This window comes from Corapipo altera, unplaced genomic scaffold (genome assembly GCF_003945725.1).
Source record: "Corapipo altera isolate COAL_440 unplaced genomic scaffold, ASM394572v1 301, whole genome shotgun sequence".
Taxonomy (NCBI): Eukaryota; Metazoa; Chordata; class Aves; order Passeriformes; family Pipridae; genus Corapipo; species Corapipo altera.
The window spans coordinates 4,582,592-4,609,165 of record NW_020884926.1 but is presented as its reverse complement, the minus strand read 5'-3'; the positions used below and the strand labels follow the sequence as shown (position 1 = coordinate 4,609,165).

The 26,574-nt window shown below is 44.6% G+C and overlaps 1 protein-coding gene across 1 annotated transcript in view; it reads left to right on the top strand.

Moving 5' to 3' along the window:
* DHRS3 (dehydrogenase/reductase 3) overlaps nt 1-26,574 on the top strand; it is an 84,539-nt gene that overhangs the window by 50,807 nt on the left and 7,158 nt on the right. Inside the window, exons 4-6 of the mRNA XM_027658124.1 lie at nt 4,889-5,250; nt 25,514-25,657; nt 26,323-26,442. Of these exons, the coding sequence (XP_027513925.1) occupies nt 4,889-5,250; nt 25,514-25,657; nt 26,323-26,442 (626 nt within the window). The remainder of the gene's footprint in view (nt 1-4,888; nt 5,251-25,513; nt 25,658-26,322; nt 26,443-26,574) is intronic.

Genomic DNA, 26,574 nt, shown 5'->3' with positions numbered 1-26,574 from the left:
TGTTCACATGTGGCATCTTTTCACTGTTCTCTCTTCCAATACAAAGAAGCAGCCTAACAGATTGAGACAGATTTGGCTTCTAATTAGAGATAGGTGAGGAAAAAGAAGGGCACTTAGTACAAATGACAAACTCTAACACGTACTAAAGCAACCAGCAAGTGAAACAAGTACCAGATTAATGATGCTGCAGCCCTTTGAATTCCAGACAGCACCTACGTGCACCCTGAACACTTCTGCTTATAGAGGTAATTATATTTACACATCCTGAATCTAAAAAAAGGATGTCATCCAGAATTTAGAATTACTCAGTCATCTTTGGTCATGACACTGCTCGGTGTGAGACTCTGGGAAAGCAGTAAAACATCCAAATGTAGCTTTTCACACAAGACTGAACACAGAGGCTTTGCTGTCAGGGCTGGAAGTTAACCAGAAACCTGGGGCCTTTGAGCTTAGTCTGTGGCAAAACTCCACTTACAAGGCAACAGTATCAGACTCTTAATATTTAAGAGCATAGAGAAGGACAGTGTGAAATCACAGAACCACTGGGACACGTTTCAAATGGAAAATGTGAACTCAAGGGAGGAATGAAATCAAGAAGCACAAAAATTTAGCTCTTGATTTATCCAAATCTGACAGCAGGACTTCATCTAACACAAAACAGATCAGCTTGGCAAAAGGTTTTCCTTTTTAAAAGGGGGTTTAGGTTTATTCTGTGATCATGATAGATTGTCCATGATCAAGAACCCTGCACTGATGTAAAAAACTGGTATTACTTGACACCACAGTCACACAGACTTTCCATTGTGTAACCACTCCTCTGCGCTCCCAGGTTTTCACATTCTTCACCAATGTACTGTATATATTTGGGTGGGTTTTTTTAACTTGAAAACACAGAACTGTTAGCCCAAATGGCTTTCAGACATGCCTCGAGCATGGTTTTAATTTCCAGCTCCTTTTCCTTTCAAAAGTTCTCGCAGTTTAGCGACTTCATTTGCACGAACAGCCTTCCGAGGCTGGCAGGAACTTGGCTGCAAAGGCTCTGTGAACAGAGCCAGAGCTCTGCCAGTAAACAGAGGTGCAACATGAAGGTGTGTATAGAGACTGTATCAACTTGTTTTGGAGGTAAATGTTGCTTTTTCATCGCTGTTTTTTCCTTCAAAACAGGGCAAGTCAGAAAAAGTCAGATTCTATGACTCTCACTGAGAGTATGAGTAAATCTACACTAACTACACTCCAAAAGCTGTACAAGTACAAACCCAGAAATTTAAACAGACAAGTATCTCTTTACTCCCACTCCAAATTTGGTAGCAACTTTGTACATAGGTCAAAGTCATAATGAATAATAAAAAACCCACTTCCAACACATATTTAGATTATTATTATTCAAGCCGGAAACAGATACATTAAATCAATATTCACAAGATTATTCTGCTCCCACTCGCTTCAAAGGAACTGCAAATGTTTTACATTAATAATGAATTTTCTTTTAAATCCAAACAGGTTAACTGTGTAATATTGCTGAGTTTTCTACTTTAAATGTGTCTGTGGTCTCTTTATGCATAAAGAGACTGAACTCAGGAATCAAAAAAATCAAATGTACTTTGATGGAGTTCATATCCTTTCATTTTCAACACTGCTCCTTATTTCCGCACCAGAAAGTTGTTATATTTGTTCCCAGTCCAGACACTGAGTCATTCCTGTTTAAACCAGACACTGGGCTCTCTGGGTAATTTCTCTCTCCCCTTCAGAGTTTTTGGACTGAGAGGAAAATTGTAATGCCAGGTGCCTCCCTAAGCTCCATTTCTAAAGGTATTACTGTAAAAACGCACCGAGGTGCTAAATGCTGCCAAGGGCCATGGAAATCCTCTGAGCTCTGGTTATTTCAGAGGCAGCTCAGTTAGGGAATACTCACTGACTCTGACAGTATGGACAGACTTGGAGTTTCCAGTCAGAAGGATTCATCTTCTTTCTCCAAAAGCCTCTCTCCCGACACTTTATCGTGATGCAGTGACAGTCAGATGGCTTATTTCACATGAGGTAACCTGGCAGGTAAAGGTAAGAACTCTGCAAGTCTCTCTCTCAATTTTATTTCCTTTTTTTTTCCTTAAAATGTTTGTGTAACTTAATGGAGCTGCAATTCAAGGATTTAGACATTATTCATATTTTGTGTTAAAAAACCTTTGTGTGATAAAGCTGTTGGACATGGGGGGGTACCAGAAACTCGGCTGCTCTTCTTTCTGCAAACAACCAACCCCTGAACACTTTGTTCCCATTCAGCCACTTCGAACAATGCCTGTTCCCAAAAATACCTGTTTAATTCCAAAGCATAAAACTGAGTTTATTTTCAAAGAGATCCAGCTTCCAAACTCACCTCTATTGGTTGTGTAATATAACTTGTATAGATGCTTAGACTCACACTCCTAATTGAGGTAGTTTTTTAGAACTACAGACATAAAGGTTGGAGAAAGTCTTTACATTTGTCATTTTTTTTCTCAATTCCAATGTGTACCAGTAGATGGCTTCCCAGGATAGCGCATCTGGATCCAGACCTGAGTGAACGTGTGGGACTGGATTCATTTTGGCACATTCCTAATGATATATGCAGATATAAACACGAAGTTCCTTCCAGCTCAGCTCTGAAGAAAACTGTGAGGTTTGACATCCCTGAGAACTTTTGATATCCCCAAAGCTTTGCATTTTTGGTTATTTTATTTCTGATTGCTGCCACAGCTCCTGACTGGGCATGAGCAGCTCTCAGGTGCAATGTGCAGTTGGAGCCTCCTCAGAAAAGCTTAATCTGTACAGCTGAAAACTTAACTTACCTGCCTAATGCTCGACAGTGCAAACAGCCAGGCTGGGGGGCCCAGCTGCAACACACTTTGCCCTTTCTCCTGTTATAGTTTAAAGTGCTATGGAGACCTTCTGGTGTTGCAACTGTGCCCTCATCACTGGACAAAAAAAGTCTTGGAAAGGGAGAGAGAAGAAACCACCCTTTATTGTGAGAAGTGAGTCTCCCTGTGTCATTTGGAGCCTGCCTTTTTCACTGCCCACTACGAAATCACCAGCTCTCAGCAATGCAAACATCTTCCAGCACGGAAAATCCATGAGCTGTCACATTGGCCATAAAAACACTGATCCGGGGTACTTAGATGGTGACTATCAGCCTAGGCTGGGTTCAGGCTGCCAATCTAGGGCTGAAAGTAGCCTTTCCCTCCATGCCACCTTATCTTAGGCAAGTAGCTCCCTGCCAGAGCTCCATGGTGCAGAGATGGTTCCTGTGAACTGAGCCTTAACCCTGCCTGTTCCTGGACCTGCTTTCCCCTTGGTTCGGGTCAGACCACAGCACCTTCTTTCTGGGTGAGGGAGGAGGCAGGGGCTGCCCAGCCTGGTGACAGAGCACTTTGGTTCCAAAGCCCAGAGTGGCACAGAGAGAGCCCAAGGCAGCATGGAGGGAGCCCAAGAGGGCACACAGGGAGCCCAGCACGGCATGAGCCCAGCATGGCACGGAGTGAGCCCAACATGGTGTGCAGTGAGCCCAAGAGGACGTGCCGCCAGCCCAGCATGGCATGAGCCCACGTGGCATGTAGCGAGGCCAGTGTGCTTTGATCCCAGTGTAGCAGGTAACAAGCCCAACGTGGCACAGAGCAAGCCCAGTGTGCCACGAGCCCAGCATGGCGTGCGGCAAGGCAAACGCAGCATGAGCCCTGAGTGCATTCAGCAAGCCCAGCACTGCACGAGCCCAGCATGGCATGAGCCCACGTGGCATGTAGCGAGGCCAGTGCTATGATCACAGCGTAGCAGGTAACAAGCCCAACGTGGCACGTAGCGAGCCCAGTGTGCCACGAGCCCATCATGGCACGCAGCGAGCCCAACGTGACACAAGCCCGGTGTGGCCTGCAGATGGCCCGGCGTGGCACAAGCGCAGCGTGGCACGAGCCCAGCTGGCCCAGCGAGCCCGCAGCTCGCCCAGCGCGGCACGAGCCCAGCGGGGCATTCAACGAGCCCAGCATGGCATGAGCCCAGCGGGGCACTCAACGAGCCCAGCATGGCTTGAGCCCAGCGTGCCCCCAGCTGGCCCAGCGTGGCCTGAGCCCCCCCGTGCCCGCAGCTCGCCCCCCGTGCCCGCAGCCGGTCCGGCCCCGGGCGAGCCCCGCTCGCCGCCGCGTTGGGCGCAGCCGGCGCGGGGGAGGGCAGAGCAGCGGCCACTCCCAGGAACAGTAGTGAAATCTCCCCGACACTTTAACTGTCAATCAGGCTTAATGGGGTATAAAACCTCCCCAGCGCCGCGGCCGTGATCGGCAGAGAGAGCAATAGGGAGAAATGAGTAAGAGCCAGAGCTGAACTAGTGCACGGCGTAATTCCTGCTCTGTGATCAGACGCTCCAAGTGAAAAAACCGGGAGAGGGGGCAGAGAGAGGCGGAGACCAGCTCAACCTTTGCAACCGGCTCAGGACAGAACGTCTATAGATATTTATAGATATAAAAACAAAAACAACAACCTCACCCTGAATAGAGCCTTTCTTAAAAAGAAGGTCCTGGCAATTCTGTCTTATTTAAGCAATTTCCTGAGTCTAAGAATAGAAATGAGCTGCCTGGAAGGCACTGCAGGCTGAAATTTGGAGACATAGGCTGCTTTATTTTATTTTTCCAAATATAAAAACCTTCCATTTGGATACTGGATTTTTATGTGGCTCTTTGCAGCGGAGGGATGTGTGGTTACTTCTAATTTTACTTTTTTTTTTCTCTTTTAATTAAAAAAAAAAAAAAAAAAAGCAAGGAAACCGTTTTACCTGCATGTGACAATCCCAGAGGACACCGACCAAGAAACAGGGGAGTGACTTGGTCTTCTGCACTACTTTACTCCTACCCCCATTTTTTTTTTTTTTTAGGGGGAGAGAAGGATTTTTGCAGCCCGAGAACCTCTTGCCCCCAAGTTTTGGAAGGGGGGGTTGAAGACTTGTCACCCATCTGGGGGTGCACGAAGGGTGCTGCTTTTCTTTCGGTGTCAACTTGGTTTTGTGGAGGTTTGGAAGAGAATTTTGCCTGGGAGAAGAGGATGATGTGGAAGTGGCTGGGCGCCCTGCTGCTCTTCCCGGTGCAGATGGTGTATCTGGTGGTGAAAGCTGCCGTGTGCCTGGTGCTGCCGCCCAAGCTCCGGGACCTGTCCCAGGAGAACGTGCTGGTCACCGGCGGGGGCCGCGGCATCGGTCGCCACCTGGCCCGGGAGTTCGCCAGGAGAGGAGCCAGGAAGGTGAGAGCATCGCCATGGAGGGGAGGGGGGAGCGCCCACCTGCTGCTCTGCCGGGGAGTCCCCCCCCCCTTTCCCTCCCCTCCAGGTGGGATTGATGGGATCGCCTGGAAAAGCTGATGGAGAAGGGGCTCCCATTCTGCAGAACCCCGGCGTGCTGAGCCATTGCGTTGGGTACATTTCAGAAGTTGCCCGTTCCTCCTTCCCTGCATCCTGCCTTTCCCCGTCTCATCCAAGAAAACGTGACGGTGAGAAAGGGCCCCCTCGTGAATTCCCCTCTGCTGACAAAGGTTTGTGCCCCAGCCCAGGTTTCCCGTGGCAGGGAGAGGAGAGTCCAGTGCCTCCCGTGCGTGGTGCTGGTTTCCTGGCAGTGCTGGGATCATGGACAGAGAGGCTGAGCCCACCCTGAGCCCTCCCGGGGCACAGCGACTGCCACTCCCACGCGTGTCACCCCAGAGGAGGGGGCACATGGCTCTGGGAGAGTGGGGACAGCAGTTCCCTTTCACCCCGATGGGTATCCATGCACGAAATTAATTGCTTGGGCTTCCTGAAGCCCCCTTGTATTTTGGTTGTGGGCAGCCCGGAGCTGCCCAAGGGGAAGATGAATGAGAACCCAGCAAGGAAGGAAAGCACAGATCGAGTGTGAACTGTGAGGTTGTTTGCACGTTTCCTTTAGGAGAGAGGCTGAGACTGGTGTGTCTGCACAGCAGCCCAGCAGAGCCAGTGTAGCTGCTGTGTCCATTCTCTAGCTCAGGAACTGGTGGTTTACCTTGAAATGTGGTGTTTTCCCAAGTACAGGTATGTCCATGTGTGTGACTCAGTCAGGGATACAGAAACACACATCCCTGAAATGAGGCTTGGGATGGAAAGTTTCATCTCCCCCTTGATGGGTAATAAAGGGGAGGAATGGTGAAATTAGACAGCTGCACAAATAGTTCTCTGTGTGAGAGGATGAATGAGAGTAAATAGAGGATACAGAAGAGGAAAAATACAGAATGAGAGGATATTTAAAGAAAAAAATTTGCATTTAGTTTGGGATAATGTTTTGTCACTTCCTTACACATGCATTACAGTTTTCCCTGTGTGGTACAGAGCTATTCTGGCATTCAACTCCGAGGTGTAAAATATGTCAGCATTGAACTTTGATGTTTGTCTATGTTTGTGTTTAAACATCATGTTGAGATTTACACATTCTGGGAGTCAGAGCAAACAAGTTGAGTGACCTTTGGACCCAAGCAATTTGCTGAAAGTGTATTTATATTATCTGTTGGAATACCACGCTTCATTATTTATTTATTTAGGGCGGCTGGTTGCTATGCTGAGCTCTGGCATTAAAGTGCCACCATTTCTACAGCTCTTTCAAGAGCTGCTTTGCTGCAGTCGAGCTGGGAGCTGAACAATGGCTGTTGGCCCTGAGGAACAAGGGGGCAGGGGCCAAAAAGAGATGGAGCTGTTCGAGAGAGAGAGCTGGGATGAAATCACTGTAAACAGGCACAGACTATAGTTCATCTTATGTCTTATCTATAGAATCTCTACGCATCTTAGAAGGAAAGAGTAAATGAGAATAATGGTTAGGAACCTTTGTACTTGTCTCACATAATGTTGTGAAACGCTCTGTTTGCTGGTTAGAACTCTGGGGGGTTTTGCCTTTTGAGATACTTTCATGTCTGTCATCAGGATGTTTTAAGTTTTTGTACTGACTCAATTTGAATGAGATTCTCCTTTCAGTTACATGCAGTGAGCCAAGTATGGCACTCAGCAAGTTCTGATCCCCCCGGCAGTGGCACTGCCTGTCAGCCTTTGGTAGAAACACCAAACTCGACTTATTCTCCTTAACACTTCTAATGGCAATTTTACCTACATGTGGTAGTTTCCACTCCCACTGCTCTGAGATTTCATTTCTTTCCCACCTTCTGTGCCCGACCCTGACTTTGTGGGTTTGATGCAGCCTCCATGGACTGAGCAAAAGCTCTGCTTAGCACCACTCTTCGACTTTACACTTTGCCTCAGACAATCAAAAAGACATGAAAAAGACTTGAAGTGGCTACCAAGTCATCTTTTGCTAAGGCTTGTGAAAATTGACTATTTTGTTTTTCTCTTGTCTTTTTACCCCTTTAACTGTTTAACAATTACATGTAGAGCTTGAATTATTGATCGCAATTAACAATTTATAACAGACTCTGATCACCGGACAGCGTAGCTACAATATTCCGAGTTCAGAAAAAGACATCCACCAAAGGCATGAAATTCCAGGGCCTGGCCCAGCGTCTCAAGGAGGTGGATGGCAGCAGGAACAGGCAGGTCCAGGTTCCAGCAGTGGGTGTGCAGCGTGTCCTGAGCGGGTCCCCCCCGGCGCCTGCGCACACAGACATAGTGGCGGGGTTTTGGAGGTAGGCGGCGATATATAACCATATTTTTGAGATTAGAATCTCCACAAAGATAGGTTAGTTGGGACTGTGAGCATATGAAACTTCCTCTGGTAACTAGACTGGATGGGATTTCATCTGACACTGTTGCAGAGGCTGGTTTTGTTACTCACAAGTGAGACGTGTCCCAACCGTTTTCACGTGAGGTGACAAATGTCGCGGCTCACCAAGGTTACGAATGGTCACATCTGCAACTCTTTTACTGTAAAATTTGATCTTGCATTTAGAGCTATGAAGATGGCAAGAAATAAATCCCAGAAGGGTTTATGCAAATAGAAATACAGTGGCTTCTGCTTGACCCACGAGCACGGAGACTGAAATTCTCAGTTAAGAGAATGGAATTCTCTTGGGCGTGATCATTTAAATCCATCCAGATTCCCATTCTCTACTCCTATTTTTTTATGTCCGTTGCTCTGCCATTGTACCTCGGATGTGACTTGGACAGATAAATGTCTAGGAGACATTCCCTTCTCAGATGATGTTTCCTTTCCAGTAGTTGTTCGTTGGCCTCTCTGATGAAATGACCAAGAAGGGCACAAAGCTGTGCCAGCTGTATTTGCAATTTCAGAATTTTAGGCAATGAGAGACTTTAATCATTAGATCGTCCTTGCTCAGGTGTACCCTGAGAGGTCAGATGATCCATACCCCATTTGTAATTTCAAGTAGCTGTCAAGGACTACTTGGTCATGGGAGGCCTTGTGTATTGAAGTGCTTCCTGGAGCACTTCTGGAAAAAGCCAAGAGCATGTAAATGAGCTGCATGCAGAGCTGGAGTGGTTACAGATGATGCAGGACATGTTAGTGTTATTATGAGAGATGAACAGCCCTGTCTTTTCTCCGGAAGTGCTCAAGTGTTGTAATTCAACTTCCCAGAGATGTGTCCAGATTCGTAAGTGCCGGCTGAGGAGCTACTTTGCTGTGGCTGAATTGCTGGAGAAATGAACTTTTTTGGCTTTCAGTTCCTTCTTGGTTGCTTGCAAAATTCATAATCCTCACTGTTGTTGGCTTTAAGTCTTGAGAATTTTGACTGTACCTTGAAAGTCTTTGGGAGCTGAGCATCACCTCTGCCTCAGTCTCACACACTGGTAGCTCTGTCAAGGCTCGGAGCTGTCGATCCTCTGTGAGCCAAAATGGCAGAGAATGTCTGTTAATGAAACAGGAGAAGGAGAGATTTTTATGAGTTTATGATTTAATGCCTATGAAATAAAAATCCACTTCCAAAGCCTAATGGTGTTTTGCAAAGACTGTACTGTATAATCCAGTTAATTTTGGGAAGACTGGCCCCTTTGAACAGTATTTCTTGTGTTGGAGAGCAGCCCTCTGCAGATGTGAGCAGTCAGGGGGTGTGGGGGCTGAATGGGTTCATTCACTGGTGGGTACAGTGGGAAACTGCTCCTGGTTTCCTCACAGCCATTTGCTTTTCATACAGCATTTTCATTATAGTGCCTTTGCCAGGGAGTTGTCAGCCCTGGTTTTGATGGTCTCCAGTGCTGAAGTTTTGATTGATGTGTTTTTTGTATGTCAGTTGTACGCCTTGCTCTTTTGTTAGGCACTACTTGAAAGCTTCTGCTTTGAAAACTGATCAGAGATTGTTGTTGTTGTTGTCTTGGTTTTATTTTCCTTATATTCCTCCCGAATTTGTTTAGGCTACAAAAATAACCAACAACCCTGAAATCTCAACTGTTCTTTCCATCGTTATTTTCACAACATTTGTCAAAGTCAGACCTTCATGTCTGCATTTTGGAAGATCCCTTGTCATTTGGCTGTGCTGTCCTCTTTCAGTTCAGTGATAATTGGGGTGGTAAGATATCAGTGGAGGAAGGAGCACCAGGGAAGGGATGAAAGCTGTACAAGCCCACACTGCTCCTGAAACCTGGAGTTTCCCTCAGTGCTCCACTAACTCCAACAGAACTGAAAACCTCAGAGGGAATTGCTGGTGCCTGAGAGCCTTGTGTAATTGGAGGGGTTTAGCTGTGTGAGATTTAAGGCTATTAATTGTGTTTTAGCTGAGAGTACTGCAGAGAGGTTACGTAAAAAATGGTATCAGGTCTTAGAATTTAGCCTTGTATTCCCAGTAATGGAAAATCTGGCAAGTTTTGAGATGAGTTTTACAATGGCACGCTCCTCCCACGCAAACTGCATTTGTAGGTCTATGAATTTTTCACTTTGGTCATTATGAATCATGTTGATATACTATTTCACAGATTTCACAGAATAATCTGAGTTGGAAGGGACCCACGAGGATCGTCAGGTCCAATTCTTAAGTGAATTGTCTGTATATGATTGTCCTGGTTTGTAGGGATTAATATATACCCTCTAAAAACTTCTTTCTAACACATACCACTGCTATATGATAAAAGATTAACTGCACTGTGACTAGAGCTGGAAATTAAATTAATACTGGTCTCCTGAAGTGAGGGCAAAATACCAACACTGCTGCTGTTTCAGAGCTGGGACCTTTATTGAGGTGTAGCACAAAAGCTGTGAGTATTTCACATGGATTCACTAAAAATTCTTATTCTAAAATGTCTTTTAAAATATTGGCCGTTCTCAAATATTCACCTCTGATTGCACCTGTAGAGGACTCTTACTAATCTGTATTGGAGAGTAGAAAAACCTGACGTGAAATTCCTGGCACGCAGGAATGTGATTGTGCCACGGAGCCCACCCGGATGGGCTGCAGTTTTCCAAACCTGAAACGTGTCTTTTGGCATGTACAAAGGTCTGTCATTTCTGACCAGGTGCTGGAGGAGTGGGGAAGGGATGAGAAAGCAGGAGATACCTGCAGGAACCTCAGCAAGCCCTTCTGCTCCTGTCAGGTCTCAAATCCACCGTGGCCGGGCTGGTCCTCGGGAAGACGTTTGTGTTCTGCAAGTAGGAACTGATTTCTGACACGTTCATTCATTCTGAGTTCAGAACACGACCAGACCTGCTCTGGCCACCCCAGAGGAGATTAGTCCTGATAGAAAGAAAAGAGCTCATTAAAAACTACACAACTTCAGAGCTGAAAGGACCTGATTTCCCCCAGAATCTGATTAATCACCACGTGCTTGTTTTTAGCGGGCATTGTGACCTAACATAATGAAATCATAAAACAGGGTTTGTAAAAGAAATGGACACAGTTCTGATGCTGCCAGTGTGCTGCACAAAGTACCTTAAAGAATTTATATATTTTATATATATATTTATTTATTTTTAGATTTCAGTGCTCAGACAACTGTTGTCAAGTGAGCATCTGTCCCCATCCTGAATGTTCTTCCTGCCCTGTGGAGGTCCCAGGATGACATACAGCCTTATGTGTCTAATGGATTTCTCTGTAGTCATTTAGAAATGCACATAACTAACCATTTGGAAGAGGCAATCTGACATGTCTGAAAGTGGAAAAGATAATGTAATCTAAAAGGCAAGTTCACATTTTTTATGGTGTGGATATTTTAGTATAATGAGAATATTTACCCACAGTGCAAACACCAGGTGATTAATCTCTCCTGTTGTGTGTGTGTGGTTGGAAAGGAACCACCATAGGAACACAGCAGTTTCAGGCATATGTTAAATGATGGTTTCTTTAATCTTACTTAAATTTAAGCACTTAATCTTACGGGGAACTATTAGAGCATGTCACAACTTATCAGCAACCAGAAGTACGTGAGAAGAATTGGGGAGGGAATGTTTTTCCATGTCATGCGGAATAATATATTAATTTGAAACTTTTGGTAAGCTCTGAGAGCACAGCTTTGATTGGGTGGGTTTCTGGTCTCCAGAAAGGCTTTATTTCTCCAAAGATTATATCCTGACGGCAGCTTTATTTAATGGCTTCCTCTTGGCAGCTCCCTTCCTTGTTGATTGAATTTAAGGATGGGCAGAAGAACCCTTGTTTGGAGTCCCAGGCTGAGATGGCACTAAGCCTGTGCTGTGTGCTGGTGCCAAGGCCAGCAGTTGGAATAACATGCTGAGTAAGTGTCTCTGGCTGGCAAACACAGCCAGGATTTATCAGCTCTCAGATCTTTGGTGTCTGTGAAGCAGCATTGGGGCTGGGGCTGGTTTAGTTTATAATCTGGAACATATACCTGTCTTTTGTTACTGGGGATGTTGTAAGGAGAATAAATAATGTTAACAAGAAGTGGAGCTTGCAGAGTTACAGGCTTGTCATCTCCCATCGAGATCCAGTGATGTCATGAGAAAATATTGTCCCAGTGAGACCGTGCTGTGTTGGCACAGCAAAAGCCAGCACTTCTAAAAATGCTGAAGGTCTGGCATCAAGGCAGTTAAATGAGGCTTCCCACAAAACACAAGGACTGTGCCAATGCTGTAAAAAAATCTTGAAGTTTTAAAGATGAGGTTATATATTAATGTTGTTGCAGTGCCTCAGAAACCCACTCACGCACCAGAAACTGTTTAGCTTGAAGATGCTAAAAGTGCTCTGCAAGGACAACAGCAGAAGATGATGCAGCCTCAGGGCTGGCAGGGATAAAATAAATAAATGTGACAGTGGAGATAAAAAGCAAAAGGCCACACTGAGCACCAGCACAGAACTTGGTACTGATGGTGCCTGTAAAGCAGGGATTGCAGCACCACTCCTTGAGCCATTTGAAAGGTTTTGGGAAGGCATTCCAGCAGTGGAAGTTTTAAGATGTTGTTTGAAAAGCAACAGTAAAGAGCTTTGGGGAACTTTTACAGAGATGCAGATGGTGTGGTAGAAAACAGATAGGTTGTTTTAAAAATTAATGCTGGGAGGTAAAGGCTGCAATGGAAGAGCTGATGTGAAATGAAAGATGATGGGTAACGTGGGGCTGGTGGCCTTGGAAGTGACTACAGAGGCTCAGTGGCCTTGGAAGTGAATAGAGACTGTTATTTACAGCTCTGGAAAGCTGGAGGAGGAGGCAGTGCAATTCAGAATGAGAGCTGACCTGGTCCAAGCAGGAGATGGAGCATTCAGCCTTGAGCGGGGGGGTTGGACCAGGGGACACCCAGAGGTCCAGAGCCTCAACTGCTCTCTGATTCTGTGATTCTCAGTCTTATCTGTAGCAAAGAAAGGAAAAAGGCTGCTTTTCTGAACGTGAGGGCTGACAGGAAGCTTTGGGTCTATGATGTTTCACGTTATTATCTGAGGTGATTCATCCCGATTTTATTTGCGTCGTTTCATCACCTGCAGTGACTCGTAACAGTGCTGCTGTGTATTTCTGTTGCATTTATGGCACGGTTCCGGCACAGGGTAGGAAAAAGTTGTCTCAGATTTGTAGAACTGTTTCCATCTGAAGCACTGTAGGTAGTTTTTACATTTTATTCATTATAAAATGAATCCAACATGCTGTTGACTTAATGTCTAATTAGCCCAGAACAGCAATTTGCTTTAAGAGTGACCATAAGCTCTGCAAACAGTTCTAAGAATTCTGACCAAAACATTTTAAAGGAATCAAAGGTTTTGTGGATTTTTCTAACCCTGCTTTTTAACCTCTCTTGATAAGATGATACTGTAAAAACATGAAGGGAGAACTTAAAAACTAGACTCTGATTTACATTCCTCAAAGAGATCTGCGACATTCACAGAGAACATACACAAAGTTGGCACATCAAGAACTAACTTTTTACACTATGATTTTACATCATAGTGCCACAGCCAAGACCAGGAACTCAGCCTGACAGTAACCTGAGAGGGATGGAAGTAGTATGGCAATTTTTCCAAGAAAAGAACTAGGATGAATAGATGATGGTGATGAATTCTACAGAAGTAGCCAGTTAATTAATTCTACAGAAACTATGGGGAGAAGAAAAAAGATAACAGTTCTCCTAATTTCCTTCCAATAAAACTGGACAAAGATCTAGAAATTGTCTCTCTCCTTCTGGACAGTTTGGAAATGTCAGCTAATGATTATTGCTTTTGCGAGTTTGTTTTAAAATCCATTAACAAATGTTAGTTAGTGTTTTGTGTTCATTTCTCACTTTGATTCCTGGCCCAAATTGAAGACACCAATCTAACATGATTGCTGCTTTAAGGTGTTCTGCAGGAAAACTCTTCAGGACAGAGAACAGCAGGCTCAGAGCTGACCACTGAGAGAGAACCAGCTCTGGCATTTTTAAACCTGTGCTTATCAGGAATATAGAGCAGAAATTATTAGAGAGATCTTTTCAGCTGGGCCCAGGCTCTGTTCTTCAAAGCATCATGTCAACATGCTGAGGAGTGGAACGAGTCAGACCCAGGCACTGCCAGATCCAGGGGCTGATAACACTGACGCCAGGAGAAAAGGGTCAAATCCATGTTGTTTGACCTTTATCCCAGTGGGGATTAAATTGATTCTAATTAATAGACTTGGGAATAGGCGGGTACCTTGGCAGAGTTTGTAATTAATTGAAATTGTTCATCCTATTAGTTTAGCCATAAACTATGCATAATTACAATGAGATTGTGTGGACAGCCACCCTTATGTTGCCACCTTCTTAATTACAAGTTATTGAAAGCAGTGCTGCAGAGCTTATTTGTTTTGGTTCACATAGGGATTCCTGTTGTCTTACACTGCCTGAGCAAATGTGTCAGTGCTCCACTTATGGCAATAAAATGGTGTTTGAAAGCAGAAGTGCAGCTCTGCTCAATCAGTCATGCTTTAGGTATGTCCCTGTGAGGTAAACCCCTCTCTCAGTGTGTAATCAGTGGCAGTTGTACCTCCAGTTCATTTAAACACATAAAATTATACATATTTTGAGGTGGTATAGAAATGATACCTGGAAGGACTCTGGGCTGTGATAATCCTGTAGTATGACAGTTTTAGCCACAGTTTAGAGAGGTGGGGTGGCACTGGATGTGACCTGGCTAATATATTTTGTCCCTTATCTCAATGAAACAGCCACTTAAAATAGGTGCAAATGCAGTTCAGGCTTGATTTCTCATTCATCCTCCCTTCTCTTGGGCAGCACAGGTATCAGTGTGCACCAGGTGTATCCACAGGTACTGCTTGTCTTTTAGGTAGGTCCTCTTTCCCAGGAAGCCCTGGAATGGAACTGCTCTCCAAGTTTCTGTGAGTGCTGTCCTGTGTCAGAAAGTGAAGCTTCAGACACTGAAGAAAATTTTATTTCAGTGTTTCTTAAAAGCTTCACAGAGCAGCAAATGTCTCCTATATAGCCAGGCCTACACTAAGAAATCAGGAGTCACCACTCAAACAATTGTGATCTTTTAAGTATTTATAATTGGGTTCTTTGTTCTGTTTGCCCTTTAACACCCAAGTTACGTTTTCAAGATTTTCTTCATGTCTGAGGACCTGACAAACTTGCTCCACTTTACCTGAAAGCAGAAATTGTTAGGTAATCTTTTCACTGGACCTCAAGAAAAACCTCAAATATACCAGGCTTAAATTAGTGGGAGTGAAAGGTGTTCTAGAAACACTGAGCAGTTCACCTTTTCATGCCCTTAAACAGAATGGGAGCAGCAATAACAGTGGACAATCAGATATTTTCTATGTGAAGATTAAATTAGTGTTTGTCTTCCATCTGCCATTTCAATCTCCTTTCTGTTGACACAGACACCTTGTCTGGGATCAGCACATTCCCTGGGCGAGGCTTGGAGAGGGAATGGGAAATCCTGACGTCCACTTTCAGCACCTTGGTTTGATGTTGACTACATTACAACCCTTAATTCCCTGTGCCCCACCTCCTAAAAAACCTTCCCAGTGAGGACAAATTCAGCCTCCAGGAGCCGAGGTTACTCTTCCAAGAGGAATCTTAAAGCCATCCAGCTGGTACAAGTGCTTCTTTTCCAGAGTGGTAACAGAGCAGGGCTGGCTCTGGCCACAGTGAGCTGTTAGGAATGATGTCAGAACATTCCCAAGGCTCTTGGGAAACACAGGAGTCCTGCCTCACTGCATGGAGTTGTTTGGGTTTGGGATGTGCTGATGGTGCTTTCTGTGCCTTGTTATTGGACTTTAATCCAGGCCCCTTGGAGACCATTGTCCCTGCTCTGTTTATATTTCAGTGCTTATGGAAGCAGGAGGTTTGCCCCTGTAAAAGCAAAGCCTTTCTCCATCAAAGGGGGTTTTCAGGGTTTATTTCCCTGGATAATGATGTGCAACTGTGGCAGATCGTTCTGTGACACCTTTCCTGCTGAAAGGAGAGGGGGGGATGTGCACACACGTGTGTGGGTAAGTGATCTGGCACCTTGGATCTCCTTCAGAGCCCAGGGTTCAGCAGAGGGTCAGCCAGCACCTCCCCACACCCTTACACTGGTTTACAGCTCTCCCAGAGCTTTGCTGGTGGCTTTGACCACTGTCACCATCCCATCTGAGTCCAGCATCTGTGCAAAAGCAGAAATGCACAAAAGCATCTTGCATCCAGAAAGGGGTTTTAGTTTCTCTTTCCTGACTGACTTAAAATGGAAAAGAGAAGATGGAAAATTCTTAACCACTGAAAATAAATTACAAGAACAGTGTTTTGTGTTGTCGTTGATGGTGCAACTAAATAATCAGAATGTTGGTTACAGACTGAAACTAGATCCATCTCAGAGGAAGTCAGTATATTTGGGATGAAGTCAGAATGGCTTTTTTAGCCACTGGAATCAGTAAAGACAGTTAAAACACTTTTGGTTTGCATTTGAGTCGCAGAGTTAGGCCAAGTGGGGTTATTTGTTTCAGGAGCCAGGCTTCTAAGTGCCATTTCAACACTGACAATCCATCCCAGATCTCCCACTGCTGCACCAGGGGATTGCTGTCAGTCAGGCCAGTTACTCAGTTGGGTTTGTCCCTTTGTATACTTATATTTCAGTGGAAGCAGAGATTGTTCTACTGTGAATGTGAGTCAACCAAAAATAGGCCTGTTTTTTAGGGCTAAATTTCACACACTTCCTAGAAGTAATTTGCAGGCTGCTGGTGGGGAGGGAACCCTTCAGGCAAAGAGCTTGTGACTGACTCTGAACACACTGGGAATTACTGTGCCTCAATATTCTATTTCTGCCCCTCAGCTAAACCTCACTTACTGACCAGCTTTACTTTATATAGTTTATTTTACTAGAAAGTCAAGTTTGTTGCATGTTCTGCGGTGGCTTAATTGATTTTATGTTCATGTTGAAGTGAATTAACTTCATTTTGCATTGCAGTGGCCTGAAAAGCATTTTTGAGATAGGCAATCCCATCCAAGGGATGGTAACTTCCAGGGAACTGCAATTTAGGAATATGCTAAAGCTGGATTTGTGACTGCCCGACCAGCCCCTCTAGTTTAAATAAATACCTTTGTAGCAGAATCTGCTTAGAATTGCTTTGATCATTTCTGGGTAAAAGTAATGAACATAACTTTTGTGTCTACATTTAGATATCGTTTTATTTAAGTAGAGCTGTGCTGTTTTTCCACATTTTTATAAGCAGGGCTGCTACTTCATCTTAACAATGTACTGAAAAAAATTGGTATAATCAGTGAAAGACCCTTGCAGTACCCCTGGGGGGGTTGTGCTCTGGGAGTTTACAGTCCTCTGATTCCCATCCTCCTCCTTTGACTTAAGAGGCTGAGAGAGTTAAATATGTCCTGAAAACTGCCATTTGTACAACAGATGAATAGATTTTAGAAATTCTGCCCTGTTGCATAGCAACAGCCACCATTAAAAAATAACATTTTGAAAAGCACATAAAAAGATAGGCAAGCAGTTAGGCATTTCAATATTAAAGCTTTCTTCCAAGCAGTGTCCTTTATTTCTCTGAATAAAATACTCGCAAGAAAGGCACCTTTTGACAGCTTTTATATGGTCTGAAAATGGTAGCAATTCTGGTTTTCTGGAGGCAAAGAAAGGCGTGGAGGGGAGCTTGTCTGGAGCTGTTGCTGGTGTTCAGTTTATCCACGAATTTAATGCAGGCTATTTTAACTCCAATATTTCTCCAGTAGCCTCCCGGGAGAAATTATTTTTTTCAGTCAAGAGCTGCATCTTATTATGCACATGGATGATCTGGAGCATATTTTAGGCCTTTCTGGAGGGCACTTCATAATGACAGCATTGGGAACATTATTCACCCTTAGGTTTCCATGGCTGTTTTGTTGCAAACCTTCTCCCAGTTTAACAAATTTAAACCCTTCCCTTGGTCTTCCTTTCCTGCTGGAGCTGGGGTTGTCTGCCTGCCTGTGGCTCCCTGTGGCTTGTAAACACTGCCTGTGGCTTTCCTTATTCAGTAAAGGTGCCATTTTGTCCATCTTATTTTTCTAATTTTATTTATCTGTTTATTATATCTATTGTTATCTATTATTCATGTAATTTATAATTTTATGTAATTGATCAATTTGTATTTATTATTTTTATAGATTTTTCCACTTTGTTGGCTAAGAAGTAGCAGACTTTTCAGTTAATTGTTGGTTGCAGAGGCAATTTTAGGAGTTACTTTCACCCAGTCAGGTGATGGAAATAATACTGTGTTGGAGCCACTTTTTAATTCCACGTGTCCCTTGCTCCTAAAATTATCTTGTAAATCTAAAGTTGTGAATTTTTTTTTTTTTTTAGCTTTCCAGAAGCAAACACTTGTTACCATTCAGTGTGAACAGAACTTTTATGTCATATAAATGTTTGTTACATGAACATTTAACCTGCCACATGTTAAGAACTCTTTACCTGGAGAGTGACATGCCATAAGTAAAAATAATAATGCAGCATTTTGGAAGGAAAACACACACACAGCCAACCTTCAGCAATGTTGAAATGTCCTGTCAGACCACGCCAGGAACTTCTTTTTCCCCTTTGAAATGTTATTTACTGACTTTCTATCCCTTCATCCTGTCTGCTGTGCTTGCAGTACAAAAGGCCTTTCTGCACCTGCATATTTACCCTCCCCACAATTTCCTGAGATCTCTGTGGACGTTTTTACAGGGATGTGGATTGCAGGGATGCCATGCCAAGGGAACGGAGGCGGCAGCAGCACGCTGGTTATTTTTACAGGGTGGAGTATTATATTTCTTTTGGTGGAGATCTCCAAAGCCTTACCTCAAATACAGAACTTTTCTAACGTTACCCCTCTCCCCACCCCCAGATAGGCCACTTCTTCCTGCCCTGCAGCCAGAGAATTCTACTGCTGGAGATTTCTTTGTGTGCTTTGGATCCCTGGAGCAGGGCCGGTTCTCACACATGGTGTGGGCAGACATTCACCATTAAAAGTCTGTCGTTTCTTCCCCCACAAATGCTTCCAGGAACCTTTGCAGGGTGACAGCTTGTGGCCACTTGGTGCTTTTGTTGGAACGTGCACTCGGTTTGACCCTGTCCCAGCGTTAATAGGATTGTAAAGGCTGACTCCTGCGTGACCCCTCCTTGCAAACAACCCTCACCCTTCCCCTTCCTCAACTGAGCCGAGCTGGGAAGTGTTGCTCCCAAGGCAGTCTGGAGTCGCAGTTCAGTGTTGCAGACGAAAGCAATTGGAAAAACCACTGGAAAAAAGTCAGCATGGGGCCACCTGTCCTTAAATAGTCCTGACTGTGAGAACAGTGGGCATTTGTTCACTTCTTTGGGGGGAGCTGCTCTTAAATGCCTGTTTGCAGACACAAAGGTCCACATTTTCCTTCCAGGGAAGGCCTCTGTTGAGGTGTTGACACACTTCCCTGTGATTTCTTTAGGTGCTGTTTTGTTTCCCTCAGAGTCAAAAAGGGGTGACGGGGGTAAACTGGAATTGACTGTTGTTTAGGTGAATAATGTTAATCCCATTGAGTGCTAAGTCAATATATAAAGTACTAAAAGTTCTGACTCTAGACTGAAAGGATTGGAATTCGCTCTTTTAGTCTCCTCCTGAAGTCTCTTCAGCCCTAACTTTTAATGTCATTACTATATGTTACTCAACATAAAATCAGTGGTTTGTGTTTACCATGGTGGCAGGATTAAATTTAAATTCAATTTTTAGGGTCTAATGTCTTTACAAGTTCTAAATAGTAACCTAGAAAAAAAAACAAACCAACAGATAAATGGGCTTACTCTCTTGATTCCTCATGTGTACCTGTAACTTTCTCATACCTGTCCCTTGCAACTTTGGTATTCACTGTGGGAACTGAGAAAAATTCCCCACTGGCCTGCTTTGTTTGCTTACCTTTCTGGAAGTGTCACCAAGGGCCTGGGTTAAGTATTTTGACCTACTTCAGGCATCGCAAAGTTCTTTTTCTCCTTTCTAAAGCAAAGATTGGCTTTTCACACTGCAGGGCCACACCTTCCCCTCTCCCACTAATCTGCCTTTAGATGCCTCTCCCATGGAGAGCTCCTGAAAGAACTTGTCTGCCTTTGCCTGGGGGCAAGAGAGGGGAAGGGGTGGCGGAGAAAACCCTTCTGCCATTGACAGGCAAAAGACGTGGAGCTTTTGAGGCTGGAGGATTTAGCCTCCCGTTCTCACGATATGCAAAACTCTGCCAGGATTATGGGATACCCTGGAATGCATTTCTTCGGAGGACCGACTGTGAGTTAGTACTACCAGGCTTTGTAAATATAGGGGATAAGGTCGGCATACTTCAGTGGATTATCTACACTTTGTACTTCCTAAAAGTATGCAGAACTCCGAGTGTTGGGTGCAGAAAGGCTTTCTGTGTTTGAACAAAGGTCTGTGCAATTACAGATACCAGCTCAGACAGAGCAACTTTTGTTCCACTGGACTAGGAAGGGGGTTGAAAGGGGGAATGAAATGTGTTGACCTACCAACTACTTCCTATCTCTGCTGATCTGGGGCTGGGAGTTGTGGTTGATTTGTGGAGGCAGCAATAATGAGATCAGGCAGGAAGGGCATTCGTGTCTCTCTGCAACACTTTAATCTTTCAGTGTCTTCAGATTGAATCAGAGAATTGCTTCATGAATCGTAAAATGGAGAAACTATTGGAGTGGAAGTTATATCTGCTAATCACAGCACACCTTGTGTTGGGAAAGCCTAAGAGTGACAAACACAACCCAAACAACCCAAGGGGATTGTTAAGGAATGGCACATGTTCAGTCTCAGAAATGCTGTGGTGGTGGGACACCTTTCCAGCACTGGTCCAGCTCACTGGAGGGATGAATTCTAGCACAGCAGGTTTGCTGAAGATACAGTGCCAAAATAATTGACAATATAAAAGGGCAACATTCCTTTGCTGCTGTTCTTGAATTGTGCTAGCAATGAAATCGGTCCAAACAAGTTAACTGGCCTTGTAAATAATGTAAAATTAGCTCTAACCTCGTGTCCTGCACAATAATGCACTTCAGCCTCTGGAGGCATTGATGGCGTGTGTATTTTGTGGTTGACAGCAGCTTCAATGCAGACCAGTTTATATAAATTAGTGGCTTTATCTGATTTTGCGGTGGTCAAAAGCATAACTCTTACTCACTGGCGTTATGGTGAAAGTCGGGATTTGGCCCTGCAGTCGGGACTGGGGCTTTTGGAAGGCAGGTCTCTGTTAGAAAGCCTTGCCTTAGCCCGTCAGCGGCAAAACCCTTCCCCGGGACTCCCCTCCGACCTCGGGGCACGTCTCATTAGCAGATTAAGCCCGGAGTTAAACGAGTCCTCTGGGAGCGGAGGATGCTGCGCCTGCCCCTCCAGCCGAAACGATTTTCCCAAGGTCAGATAAGGAGCTCTGTGACTCAGATCTGGAGATAAGGTTTGTTTTGCAAAAATCCCCTCATGAATAAATCCTGGGAAAAATCTGCACCGAGCGTGATGTCACAGCCCTTGCCTACTTTAAAGTTCATTAAGAGGAGGGCGTGTTGAGTTCCTCTGTCATCATAAATCTCTTCTTCCCTGTGTCCAGTGGCAGGAATCCTGCCCTGCTGCCTCCAGCAGCCTGGGGCGGCAGGGATTGCTTTCCCATTCCACCTGCCTTCCCTGCCCGTGCCAGCCCGGGGTCAGGCGGAGGTAAGCGCGGGCTGGAAGCCTCGCAGCGGGATTATCCTCCCCCCCGGGCTCCTGCCCTCGCCAATTTTCTGGTCAGTAACTCTCTGAAAGGAGAGCGTGTCTGTGCGGCCGGGAGGGGCAGCCAGGGGAGGATGACGAGAGATGAAGGGGGAGAAGAAACAGGGGCTGGATTCTTTCCAGGACGGAAAAGTGTCTGTCCAAGACTTTATCCAAAACATAAATTAAATATTCCTCTATCCACCATTAAGTTCCCGTGAATGGGTGGCTGTGCAGCATCCTGACACGCCGGGGAGTCAGGAAAACCATGTCTCTCTTCTCCTTCATTCCTCTGAGTTTTCCTCTGTCCAGACAGGAACTTCTGTGTCTGTTGGAGTCATTCTGTCCAGGACTCAGCCCCCAGTTGGGACACACTTATTGCCAATTTAGAATTAAACTTGAAAAGGGAAGGGGACACAGAGCAGACTCGGAGGCCCACGTCTCATTTTGAAAACTGTGCTTCCCAGTAAAATGGACCATTTCCTAAACTGCAGACCTGGACTCCTCATGAATGCAGAGCCCTCAAATCCCAGCTAGGGCAGGGTGAGGGTAAATGATGCCTTTCTTGACGTTGATGGAGCAAAGATTAAAATTCCTGCTTGCATCCAAAGGGCAGTGAAGAGCCAAGAGCTCACAGGGCAGCAGCAGAACATAGGCCTGGGCCCACAGTCACTCCTCAAGTCCACGGGGAGCAGAAGGGTTTGTTCAGGAGCATTGAGAACATGGATAATTATCTCTGATTGCACAAATTGCAGAAGGTGAATGCAGGAGAGCAGAGGACTGATGGGGTTGTAGAAAACCAGGAGGCAATGGGAGAGTGAGGACCTAGAAAACATCAGTGAAACTGCTGCAAACAAGAGAAGGAGAACACAGAAAGACTAAGCCAAAGCTCTCTGCAAAGATGTTCAGGAGCAACAGAAGCCTCAACTGTGAGGCAAATGCAGCAACTCCAGTCTGGTCTCATTGTAAGATGTGGTGTCCTGGGAGGCCGGAGGGAAGCCTGTGCCAATTCCATCTGGCCAGATGGAAGAGAGAAATTGAGTCTCATTTGATCTCGTAGGAGCAGTCAAGCCTGAATTTGGACCAAAAGCACGTTGTACTGAGTTCTGGGTTTTATCCATCTGTAAAAAGTAGCAGAAACGACAGCAGGAGCCCTCACTTCCCACTGGGTCATCGGGGAACTTTCACCTCTCATGGAAGAATGGTCTTTTATTTACTGCTTTTCTCTTGTGCAGGCTGGAGCCTTCACCTAAGTGTGAACAGTATCAGGGACACGAAAACTTCCCATGGAAGAAAATCAGTGCTGAAATGAATGTTGTCAGCAGGATAACCAGCAAATTCTGCCTTCCCTAGATGGCCCAGATTTTAACGGGGTCACCTTGCAAGACTTGCCTGTAGGATATTAAGGGTCCCAAAGAAACTGTTGGGGCATAAAAAAAATATTATATCCAAGAGTTGCATCACAGACAGATGTTTTTTGACAGGTCATTCTTTGCTTAACTATTCTTCCATGTACATTTCCTGACATCCAATGCATCAGTGGCAGCTCTTGGGAGTAGGAGGCTCTAAGGATGTTTGAAACAGATTAAAGAGAAAAGTGAGGGATCTACTTTTCATTTTGCAATAGCAGTGTGAAGCCCTGGAGTGCTGGGGATGTGAGGGCAGTTTCTTGCCTTACTCCCCTCATCTGACACCTTATTTCTCTTCCCCTTTTCTTTTTCCCTTCCATCACTCTTCAGTGAATCACTTAATTTTTTAGTGTCTGCATTGACTGATCCAGCCCTGCAAAGGGGCTGAAGTTCACCCTGATGCAAACCCTGTGGGCATCAAACTTGAAGTTTACAGTTGACCTCTGTAGTGGTTTTTTCTCCCCTTTCCACAGAGCTGTAGATTGTGAAAGAGGCAGCAAGTGCCCCCGTGCTGATAGTTGAACAGTATTTTGTAAAGATTTCCTGAAAGCTTGTGAAATTTCTCACATGTTCTTGATTTCCCTTCTGCAAGTCTGCAGAGTGTGCATAAAAAATATCCCTCAGTCTAGCCCTGAGTTCAGAAGTGAGTAAATAGCCATGAGTTTTACAAGCTTTGTGTAGATGCCAAGCCCTGATGGCCAAGGGTGATACACTGAGGCTTTCGAGGCCGACGCACAAGCTGCAGTTTCAGCCATGTGCTTTCCTCCTTGAGAGTCTGATCACAGCTTTTTTCCTTGAAAATTACTTCCCCTGAGATAAGATTTCCCACGAAATGGCTCTGGCATATTTATGCAGGCTCTGAAGTTGCTGGTTAACCAGCCAGTTGGAGAGTTTGTGGGATATAAATCCGTCAGTCCGGGTGTGTTTGTGTTCACAGATGTGCCAATGGCTTAGAAATGGGATTAATTGTAACTGTAACTCATTTAGGAAATGGCTGAGGACTTGGGTACCTCTGCATTTTAGCCTTGCTTAGGCACAGGAAGAGCTCTTTGACCCTGCCAGAGATTAGTTTTAGTACCAGTTATGAGATAAGCTTAACTAGTCCTTAAAAATAAGCATGTTAAGCCCTGCAAGGGGTTTGTTGTGGAGAAGGAATACTGCATACATAATAACTAATTTTTTCTGTTTATCTTGCTGTTATTAAGTTAATTGCAGGGGTTGAGTTATGAGTAGTGATGTAATTTGGACTTTTTGCTTCCTGTTCTTTCAACTTTCGGAAAACTCAAAAGATTATTTAATCTTTAAAGTTTAAGTGGGCTTATTTTTAACCATTAAAAATCAATATATCAGGTGCATCGTATTCAATACACATATGCTTGGAAACAGCAATAATTTTGCATTTGCAGTGTAACAACCTTTTCTTTTTTCTCTTTTGGATCTTGCTGTTGGAGCCACAGAGCAATCAGCTGATGAACGTATTCAATTCACTAATTTAATTTTTGCAGAATGACAGTGACACCATTCATAATGTGATGAATGCTCAGAAGACTTAGTTGAAGAGCAAAAATGATAGATTGATTCATATATAGGAGTCTTAGGTAACAGAGAGATGAAATTATATGCCTTCCAGTAGCCTGAAAAGAAATAGAAAAAGAAAATATTGTGGTTGAATCTGTTTACTGCAGGTTAATGTTTGAAAGACAATGGTGAAAGCACAATCTCATACTTGAGACTGATGTCTCACTAGGAAAAATGAGACTGGATAAAACCCCATGGTTTTTAATGACTTTTCTAGTTATTTCTATTTCTGACCTCCCTGATGGTGTAGAAATGCAGATGGGGTGGGCTGGTTATGTCTCATTATACATCAAATCCCTGTCCCATGAATATTCAGAATTTCCTTTGTACCAGAAGCAGGGTATCATTTTTGCTGTGTTAAAAGCGAGTGGCAGGTGAAACCTTGCATATATGAGCAAAAGAAATTCATGCTTGAGAATTCTCCCTTTAAAAGTCTGTATTAAGATGAACACTTTAGTTTAAAATGCACGTGGGACACCAATCTGAAATCAGCACTGCAAGTTATTACATATAGTAGGCTGAAAAAATATGTTTTACTGCACCAAATGTAGAACAAATAGAGAACACACCAGATAGACTGGAAGGTCTGTGATTTTGGACTGAATTTATATTTCTGTATGTGTGTATAGCAAAAGCAGGGACAGATTTGAAATTGCATGATACAGAAAATTTGCCAGGTGTTTCATGTATTGGTCATTTTAGGATGAAGATCTGAGTTTTTGTGTTAGCTCATGTAGCTTGTGAAGAACCTGTAAAAAGAGGATCAGCAATGGGATGCAGGAACCACTGAGACACTCCTGTCCCTTCCCCATGGAACAGAAAGTCATTGCTGGTCTTAAATGAAGCAAAACTACCCATGGAACAGAAAGTCATTGCTGGTCTTAAATGAAGCAAAACTACAGTGAAAACACACCAAAGATTTTCATCAAACTGTTGAAGTCAGAAGCAGGTTTTGATTATTTCGGATTTGAAGCAGAAGCAGGTTCCACTCTAACAATCAAAGTTTCTTGCTGCAGATCATCCTGTGGGGTCGGACTGAGAAGTGCCTGAAGGAGACCACGGAGGAGATCAGGCTGATGGGCACAGAGTGCCACTACTTCATCTGTGACGTGGGGAACAGGGAGGAGGTCTATCGGCAGGCCAAGGCCGTGAGGGAGAAGGTCAGTGGGGAAACCCCGTGGGCAGGATGGGAAAGGAGCAGCTGAGGGAGCTGGGGGGGCTCAGCCTGGAAAAAAGGAGGCTCGGGGGGGACCTTCTCATTCTCTGCAACTCCCTGACAGGAGGGGGGATCCAGGGAGGGCTCTGCTCCCAGGGAACAGTGACAGGACGAGAATAAATAGCCTCAAGTTGCACCAAGGGAGGTTTAGGTTGGATATGGGGGAAAACTCCTACATGGAAGGATTAAGCTCATAAAGCCCTGGTAGGGGCCACCCAGGGAAGTGGTGGAGGCACCATCCCTGGGAGTGTTCAGAAACATGGGGATGTGGCACTTGAGGACATGGTTTAATAGTGAACAGGGTGGTGGTACTGGGTTGCTTGTTGGACTTGATGATCCTAAAGGTTTTTTCCAACCTTAATGATTCTGTGATTCTACTAGTCTATATTTGATGAGGGGAAAAAAATATTGGAGAAGAAAGAAGGGTGACCATCCAGATTGTTGTACAAAGTTTGAAGTGATCCAAAGGCTTACAAGGCAAAAGTATCAAAAGCTATGAAAACAACAATGTATTCAGGCCACAATGGCTATTCAGCTCTAATGGTCACTCTGATGGCTGATTTGTGAGGAGAGATGTTCGTTGTCACAAGTAATTTGCTGTTCCTGCAGGTGGGTGACATCACCATCCTGGTGAACAATGCTGCTGTGGTCCATGGGAAGAGCCTGATGGACAGCGATGATGATGCACTGCTCAAATCCCAGCACATCAACACCCTGGGACAGTTCTGGGTAAGATCAGCTCTTGTATCCCCTGTACTCATAACTGGGAAGAGAGTGGCAGATTACAGCCAGAAATGACTGCTCTTAGGTCTTCCTAAAATCAGTCTGCCACGAAAACAGAGGGAAAAAACAATGTGAGGG